Here is a 9,693-nt window from a genome sequence, read left to right as displayed (position 1 = left end):
CATTTGCTGCTCAGATTCGAATTCTGTCTTGTTTGCAAAATATTAAAGTGTCCTGTTGGTCTGGAAGTGGAAGCATAAAGGAGTTATTAAATAGGAGACTACACGACCCAGGATGCAGTGCTGCGGTGTTAGTGTATGACGCATCTTCCGCATGGGTACGTGGCCTAAAAACAGCGAAGATGGTGAGTCTCCGTCCCCGCGAGCTGGGCTCCGGCTGTTGATAATCACACGGACTCGGAGGGGAGTGTGACCCCGCTCCGCGCTGGTCCCGTCCCGGAGGCGGAGGGGAGTGTGACCCCCCCGCTCCGCGCTGGTCCCGTCCCGGAGGGGAGTGTGACCCCCCCCCCCCCCCCCCCCCCGCTCCGCGCTGGTCCCGTCCCGGAGGCGGAGGGGAGTGTGACCCCCTGCTCCGCGCTGGTCTGGTCCCGTCCCGGAGGCGGAGGGGAGTGTGACCCCCCGCTCCGCGCTGGTCTGGTCCCGTCCCGGAGGCGGAGGGGAGTGTGACCCCCTGCTCCGCGCTGGTCTGGTCCCGTCCCGGAGGCGGAGGGGAGTGTGACCCCCCGCTCCGCGCTGGTCCCGTCCCGGAGGCGGAGGGGAGTGTGGCTCCGCGCTGGTCCCGTCCCGGAGGCGGAGGGGAGTGTGGCTCCGCGCTGGTCCCGTCCCGGAGGCGGAGGGGAGTGTGACCCCCCCGTTCCGCGCTGGTGCCGTCCCGTTGACGCTGATAGTGATATGCTAATTTCACTCATGTTTGTGCATGTCGTGAAGAATATAAAGATCGCATGGATAAATAAACCATGTAGTTGGCTAAAAATAACACAACACCCGGTTATAGTCCAACAGGTTTAATTGGAAGCACACTAGCTTTGGAAGCGCCGCTCCTTCAGGTGGTTGCCATTCAGGAACTTGTACACCTGGAGTCGCAGGACGTTGGTTTGGTCACTTTTACAATGTTTAGTTTTTACAAGAGAGGTCCTATGCAGACATTGCAATCAGGAGGAGGAATGTGACACTTTAAACCAACTTTTACCATAATGAGAAACGGAGTTTAAATTCCAGAGGAATCCTCAGCTTAGACCAAATATATCTCCGGCTGGGAAATTTGAAACAATTCTGTGTCCTTCATTTAGAAAGACATGATTAAGCAAATAAAGTCAGTGAATTTGTTAACTAACGATTGTGTCTGACTAACCTGATTGAGTTTTTTGAGGTAAGTGATGGTATGTGTTTGTTCATATGAATTTGAAGAGAGCTTCTGATAAGGCTGTATCTGGCAGATTGGCTGCGAAAGTAAAGGTCTATTGGCTGTAAAGCAGGTGTCAAAATCGGTTTGGAGGCAGCAAACAATATTGTTTCTGTGACTGGATGGCTAATGCTAGTGAGGTTCTGCAAAGTTAGGTGGTAATTTCCTTCCTTTTAATGGTATATACCAATGATTTTTGACTCCCAATGTAGGAGTCAGATCAGAAAGCCTGTAGATTTTGCAAATGTTTGTCATCTGATTGATAATGAAGGAAGCTATCAGTGGACTGGTAGAATGGATGGAATGGTGGAAAGTGGAATTCAATCCAAAAAAAGTGGAAAGTAAGACATTTGAGGTAGGTTAACAAGGCAAGGAAATGCACAATACATGGTAGCATACTGAGAAGTAGGACCTTAGCAAACTTACTAAAACATCATGAAGTTGGTTGGATAGGTCAATAAGATGGTCAAGAAGGTTTGTGGGATACTTAAATTTTAAAAAAATAATTTGTACTCTGTGGGCTGTGCTAGCTAAGCTAGCATTTGCCTATCCAAATTGTACTTGAGAGGATGGTGATGAACTGCCACTGAACAGCTGCAATCCTCAGTTAGCTATGGCAGAGAATGTAAGAGCTAGGATGTTATAATGGAATACTTCAAATGTCTGGTTCGGTACTAGTTGGAGTACCACTTAAAAGTACTGGCTGCTATCTTTTTCAGAAAAATGTCTTTGTACTAGAGAGGATGCAGAAGAAATTTATGCAAATATCACCTGGACTTAAGAATTTTAATTGAGGCAGATTAAATAGGCTTGAATTGTTTCTTTTAGAGTAGGCAGCTGGGAGGAAATGTGATTTTAAATGTATAAAAGTTCTCTAGATAGTGGATAGGAAGCTGTGAATCCTTCAACCAACAGGGACACAATCAGGATGTAGATTCAGGATAGGAAACAGAATTGTGGGAAATATTTTTCATCGAGAGAATGGTGAAGATTCGGAACTCACTGCTTGGAAGGCTAGTGGAGACGAAAACACTTGCAAGCTTTTAAGATTTACTTGAGGTACCGTAATCGACAGGGATATAAATCAAGAGCTTGAATATTGGAATAAACTGGATAGTTCATAGTGTCACCACCAAATAATTGCACTGAAAGGTCTCATTGAATAGGAGTTAGAGATTTACTACACATTGACTATTATTGAACATGTACATGGATATCAGCTAAGGGTTGGGTTGCCATTTGTATTGCTGCTTTCAATAGTCCAAGGACCTTTTTTGATAATTATCTAGCCTGATACAAAGTCTGAATGTATCACTGCTATGGTATATTAATTGCACATGCATTTTTGTTTTTAGGAACTGGAGGCTATGACCAGATATACAAGCCCAGTCAACCCTGCTGTCTTCCCACATTTGACAGTAGTTCTTCTTGCAATTGGGATGTTCTTTACTGCATGGTTCTTTGTGTATCCTTTTCAGACCATGACTGGTTTAAACCAATCATGATGTCTGTGTGACTTAATGTGCTAGCTTATTCACTTTTCACTCAGACTGAGGTTCAGCTCTAGAGCAGTAAGCAGAAGATTCTCCCATGGTTGAAATGAGGTTATTCAACTGTCACCCTAGTTTACTTTCCTAGGTGACAGCCTTTGATAGCAATTGTCATGCTAACAGGATGAATAGCTCATGCCAGACTACTAGAGAATAGAAGGTTGAGATTATGGTACTTTTTTGGGGGTTTTGTAGGGAAAATTCTTTGCTACATCAGCTAATTTCTCATCTGTCTGCTGAGCTTTGACATCATCCAAAAGCACACTGTTTTTACATGCTGACTACTCCCACTATGCTTAAATGTCAGCTCTGAACTCATTCACTGTTCTAAATTATCAGCCTATTTGTCCACCATCCATTACTCAGTGAGCAGAAATTCTCCCTCCAGTTAAATATTAGGAAGACCTAAGCAATGTCATCAGTCCCCGTTATAACTGTTCCCAAGGGTTACAACACGGGGTAAACCTTTCTGATTAATTTACACCAGCAGCACAGAAAAGATTTATCTCATGCAGTAATCTGAAAATTTGAGGTGCCAAGAACTATTCAAAATAAAATTAATAACGTTATTAATTATTCTGTTATATTTTAAGAAATAATTATTTACAACTCCTTCCTCTAACTTCTTTTTTTTATCTTCCCTTCTATAAAACTAGTCCAATAAACCACCCTCCAATTAAGATTTAACAAAAATTCAAGTTTTCAAAATCAGCCATCTGTCGAATCTTCTATTTGGATCTTCCTGTGTCATCTTTCTTGAGGATTATGCTTCACAGGTCGCAGATCGATAAAGGTACCTTTTAAGAGAGGTATTCTCTGGGCAGTCTGCAGGTGTCATTAGTTTGGTAGTTCTCCTCCCAACTGTTCAGTTTTCCCTTGCCTTATACCCCCAAGCATTGCATTATCATTAGCTTTTAAGATTGAGAGTATACTAAATTCAAACTTGATTGGAATTTGGTATTTTTCAGGGTATAATTTAAACTGATTGGCCTAATTTCAATCTGTTTTGTTGTTTCTGGGCAACCAGCTAATTTAGCTTTTGACCAAGTGTTACATTGTTACCTTATTCAGAACACTTGGTGCTGTGTCAGTTCTGTTAGCTTATAATTCTCTTAAAGGTACAGTATACCCATCTCTTCATAACACAAGCTACCAACTTCATCTTTCTCCCTGGCAACTGGTTGAGGCTGAACCAGTCTATTTACAACCTTGTCATGTTTGATGCTGAGATAAGCTATTGACCACATCTATACCATCACCAAAGCTGCTTTTGTCCACACCTGGAACATCCTGCCCCATCTCAGTTCATCTGTAGCTGAAACCCTTGTGCAGATCTTTGTTACACTGAACTATTTAAATGCACTCCCTGTCAGCCTCCAAAATTCTACCTTCTGTAAATTTGGGACGGTCCAAATTCTGCTGTCTGTGTCCTTACTAATGTCAAATCCTGTTCACCTATCATCCTGTGCTTGATTACCTACTTTGGCTCCTGATAAAGCCACACTTTGGATGTGAAAACAAGAATTTTAAATATCAAAGGGGCCTTGCCCTAACCCTGATTTAGCAATATAAGTTCTTATCTGCATTTTTCTAATTCTGACCTTTTGAGCATCACAATATTTAATTGTTTCATCATTTCAAGCAGTCTCATCAGTTGCCTCAGCCCTAAACTGTGCCATTTTCTTCCGCAAATGTGTCAGCTGTTCTTTCCTAATATAAGGCATTCCTTAAACCTCCATCTGTGTCCAAGATTATTTTTACTCTTATAGGATGAGGATATCGCCGGCTAGGCCAGCATTTATCGCCTATGCCTAAGTGCCCAGAGCACAGTTAAGAGTTCACCACATTGCTGTCACAATGTAGTCACTTGTAGGCCAGACCAAGTAAGGATGGCATTTTCCTCTCTGAAGTGCATTAGAGAACCAGATGGGTTTTTCCAACCATTAACAATGGTTGTCATTAGATTGGGATTTACCTGCGTCCACACAACGTTATCTGAGTCTCTGGATTAACAGTCTGGCAATTAGTACCACTAGGCCAATGCCTCCCTGATAATTGACACTCTGTCTTGGTATAGTTTTATGGTGACTCAGTGCCAAAGATGATTTCATGATGTTCCTGTGGAACACCCTGGGACACTTCATGTTCAGGATGCTATAAAATTATAAGCAATTTTTGGAAGTGTTCAATGCTAAAGTGAAAGTTGATTCTACTCCTCAATAGTTCCTCCCTCTCATCATTAGTGGTAGTATGTTTCTATGCAGATAGTGTCAAAATTATTTTCAGAAGCCTTAAATATTAAGTCACAGGATGTAAAGGTCTCAAGTATAGAATGGTTCCTAGATTCCCTACTTCAGCTGGTCTTTGGAGTGGCTTGCCACATTTGACCTCTGCACTTGGGCTGTAGAAGGGGATGAAGGCGCAATCAGCATATCCATGTCTGACAGTGCTCATGTTGGCTTTGGGTGGGTTGTACGATCAGGCTTTGACTCTACACTAATATACAGCTGAAAGGATGGGTCAAATGCTAGCAAATGGAACTAGATTAATATAGGATGTCTAGTCGGCATGGACAAATTGGACCAAAGGGTTTGTTTTGATGCTGTACAACTCTGATATGTCACCCCATGTCTGTTTACACAAAAAATTGTGTGCCAAATGGCAATGAGCTGTGGAACCATGTTTCATTGTGAAACACTGACTTCAGAATAAATGGGAGATGTTGAAGTGAAGAGACTGGAATTCATTTGAAGTGTTAAATTTAATTTGTGCAATGTCTGTATGTACTTCTAGGAGAAGGTAGGACTGCAGATGCTGGAGCGTTAGTTGTAAAATATGATGCTGGAAAAAGCACAGCAGGTCAGGAAGCGAACGAGGATCAGGAGAGTTGACGTTTTGGGTTATAAGCTCTTCATCAGGATCAGAAGCCAGGGATTTAAAAGCAGATCTCTCATTTATAGAACCTTTACTCAGTAATCTTTTGGCTGTGCCAATTGGCCTTAAAGGCACAGCCAGGTTTCTGCTATAGCCATAGCAACACTGTTGCATGGTATAACTCTTACATCCATATAGAGCATCTCTTCTGAGATACCATGGTCAGTAAGGGGAAAGTTTTCTGAATGTGCAGTAACTCAATGTGATGTACAATACTTCCACTTAAGCCCAAACTGCCGAAACTAAATCCTGAACCTGTTTTCCTGAATTATTTTATTAGCTATGAGGTGACATCTACTAAATACACAAGAGATATCTACAAAGAATTGCTGATTTCCTTAGTGGCATCTCTATTCATGGGATTTGGAGTACTTTTCCTCCTCTTATGGGTCGGGATTTATGTATGACAGCAACTGGGAGTGTGTGCGGAAGGTAAGGAGCAGGTTGTTTCTGTAAAAGGGTACTTGATTCTCAATAATGCTGTTTTAGGGTAGCAACATAGTACAGTGAAATTGCATGTATACCACATCATATTAATGTCTTGGTTTATTAGCATAGTGTCCAGTTGTACTATACAAGGCCCTAGTTTTTCTTTTACAACCCCACAACTACTATTTTTTTTTCCTGAAGATGTGCAGACTTGTCTATTGGTACAGCCTAACCTCTGATACTTTGCACAGATATAAACTTCTAGACATTAAGTCTAGAATGTTTGACACTGGAGAGCATTGAAGTTTATTTGTTATCTGATGTCACGTGCATGCTCACTTTTCGGCAGGTATACTTGGATAGTGTTAGAAAGTGGGAACTCAGCCATTAGTCTACATAAGTGCTATTCCCCTATTTGGGATCAGCGAACTTGGAATCAAATGACCACCCTCCTAACTTACAGACTTGGAAAAGTAAGCTGACCTTTTGTCCTGACTCATGCAGTTTTTAGAAAAAAGTACTTTCACAATAGATTTGCTAATTTTGCTTTGAAAGTTGCACATTGTTTCTAAATCTACTTTTTCTTCTCTGTCAGCTCTGTAGAGAAAAATAGTGATTTACAGTCATGAGCTTGTCAGTAACTATCTGGAAGGGTGTTGATGAAGAACTAAATGGAAGTGCCTAGATAAAATGCCCTTGAATTATCCATGTTCAGAACGCCCTGTTGGCAATAACAACACTCATGAGCTGTTCCAGTGCTATTTCATGCTGCGAGTTATATTTAATTCAGGCTAGTTATACTGAACGTGCTGGGTGTTGGAGAGGGAAGGACAGAAATTGGGGGTAGTTTATCTTTTTTCCTCTGGTTCTTCACCTAGTTCAGTGAGTACATGGGGCAAAGAGCCTATCCTACATTCAAAAGTGTATTGTGGAAGATCAAATGTAATAAGAGTGATAATGGGAAAGACATTGAATGTTAGCACTGAGAACTTACTTGGTAAGTCGACTCCCTGATACAGGCCTGAACCAGTCACACCAGACTGGTCTAGATCAATGTTCACATTGGTTGCTTTTTCATTGAGTAGCAGAGTTCCATAATTTGTTTTGGTGCCCTAAGAATAGGGGTTGGAATAGATAACACTCAACGCAAGTGAAGACTCAGTTGTGATGTGTCAGATTTTCTAATGGCAGTTCACAGCATAGGGGATAATGGCCATATTGTACATACTGAAGAACTATTCTGAGACTTGTTCAATGCAAGTCAATGTCCCTAGAATAAATGGAGAGAAGACTGGAGGGGAATATGAATGAATCTGATTCTACCAGCAGATTAGTCAGTTCAGACATACAAAGACAAGCCTCTTTTTCTTTCTTAAAAAATACTTAAAATGATAATGAGCAATCTTCATGAATTGTACTTTCCTTTCCAGCTTCTCTCTGATCGACATTTGATGTTTATATATTAACTGGCTATTTTAGGCTATTGTTATATAAATTTCTTGTTTGGCTGCATCCTCATCTTTCATGTCCTCCAGTGCTAAACAATTGAATTTTTTGTTCTATAGTCTTCCATATTTAATCCCTCTCCTCTCTGATAGACAGCTGAAGTCATAGTAACCATGTCCCACTCTCGAATTCCCTCTTTACACTCCTCCATCTTTACTGCTTAAAACTAACTCTTTTATACCTATCCCTTACCCTTTTAAGGGTTCCTTTGGTGCAGTGGTAGTATTCCTTTCTCTGAAACAGGAAGCCCAGGTCAAGCCCAACCTGCTGCAGAGGTGTCAATATCTCTGCACAAGTTGAACAGAGGAAAAAAAAAACCTTTTTTAACTCAGGTTTTGCCTTGTGGATTTTTTGAAGCATTTTGAACATGTTCAACATTGAAGACACTAAATACAAGAAACTGTTGTCCATTTTTAACATGTCTACCTTCTCCCCTGTATAGAAAAGAGGGACCATTCCAGCAGGAGATCCCGTTTCCACGGTGACTTCAGCGTAGTCTCGTATCATTGGCTTTCACAGAACCAGTTTTTCAAGAGCGACTGAGTAGCACCTGGATTTTGTACAGAATATGTTCTTATAAAAACAAAACAAAAAACTTTTGGTCTTTGTGTTCCTGTTATTTTGAAACATTTCATGCTGAACTCTTTTAGATGAGATCTTTTTAAGCTAAGGACGATCTGCAGTTCAGTTTGTGAATTAGTGCTATGGCGTACTTTTGAGAGGGGCAAGAGCATTTTCTGGTGTCCTAACTCCATTTCATCCCACAATCAAAATCAGAAAACACATTATCTGGTCATGTTACTGTCTGTGCTTCTACAATTAGTGTATTGGTTAATGTGTTTATTTCTCAGAAGTACATAATCCATCACTTCATGAGGTTCCCCAATATCTCAAACTCTGATTCAGCTAAGTAATAGTAACAAATCTCTGAATATCCTGAACAAAGCAAAGGTGATAGGCCCTGCCTCCTATTGTCTTGAAAACTGGTGTTCCAGGACTGATTACACATCTAGCCAAGTATTCCAGTAGGGCAACCCTACCTGACCATGTGACAAATTTCCCAAGTATATTCTGATCATTGAAAGCATGAAAAATCCTATCTGGCTAGTTACAACCCCATCAGTTTACTGTCATCCACATGATGGGGTGATTTTGTTGACATTGCAAACAAATGATGCATGGCATTATCAGTCAGCAGATTATTGCTCAGTTTCTTTTGTTCCAGACCTTGTTTATGCTTTAGTCTAACCATGGACATCAATGGTGAATGCCAGAGATGAGTAACTGCCATTGATATTAAGATAGCTTTGGTTAAGTGTGGCATCAACTGAGAACATCAAAGATAGAATTGCTGGAGTTAGGGATTTTGCATTATTTCTCAGTTTTTAAATGAACAAATCTTTTAAAAATCTTTCTCTTCTCACTTGAAAAACATGCCCCCTACTCTTGAAGCCCCCTACTCTTGAAGCCCCCACCATGAAGAAAAGAAGCGACCATTCACCTTATCTATATGCCTCATGATCTTAACCTCTATAAGGTCACTTCTCAACTGCTAATGTTCCAGTTTTTAAAACCAAAATGTCATAGCCTATCTACTCCCTATAATTCAAACTTTCTATTCCTGGCAACAGCCTGGTAAATCTTTTCTGAATCCTGTCCAGATTGATAATATCCTCCCTGTAACAGGGGCACGAGGACTGGATGCAGTACTCCAGAAGAGGCTTCACCAATGTTCTGTACAACTTCAACATGTCTCCCTAACTTCTACACTTATAAGCAATGAAGGCAAGTGTGCTAAATGCCTTCATAACCACTCTGCATGTGATGCAAAGGTAAATGGGCAAAACTAATGTTCTAACCACCTGAAGTCTAATCATTTCAAAATTTGAAATGGTTGGGAAGTATTTGTATTTTACTGCAGATTATAAATGTTAATAAAAATCATGCCATATGGGAGTTTGTGGTTGGACTGTTATATTTTGTCCATCTCTAATTGACATGGAGAAGACTAGTGAGTCACCTTCCTGACCTGTT

The 9,693-nt window shown here is 41.0% G+C and overlaps 1 protein-coding gene across 1 annotated transcript; it reads left to right on the top strand.

Annotated features, from left to right (window-relative positions):
- On the top strand, positions 1–9,615 carry tmem258 (transmembrane protein 258). The gene is made up of 4 exons (XM_072592150.1): positions 1–182; positions 2,596–2,705; positions 6,005–6,156; positions 8,102–9,615. The coding sequence occupies exons 1-3, from the start codon at positions 180–182 to the stop codon at positions 6,129–6,131; spliced, it is 240 nt and encodes a 79-aa protein (XP_072448251.1). The 5' UTR covers positions 1–179; the 3' UTR covers positions 6,132–6,156; positions 8,102–9,615.
- Positions 9,616–9,693: the final 78 nt, after the last annotated feature.

This window comes from Chiloscyllium punctatum, chromosome 22 (assembly GCF_047496795.1).
Source record: "Chiloscyllium punctatum isolate Juve2018m chromosome 22, sChiPun1.3, whole genome shotgun sequence".
NCBI lineage: Eukaryota > Metazoa > Chordata > Chondrichthyes > Orectolobiformes > Hemiscylliidae > Chiloscyllium > Chiloscyllium punctatum.
The sequence above is the reverse complement of the archived record's forward strand: the minus strand, read 5'-3'. Positions and strand labels throughout refer to the sequence as shown.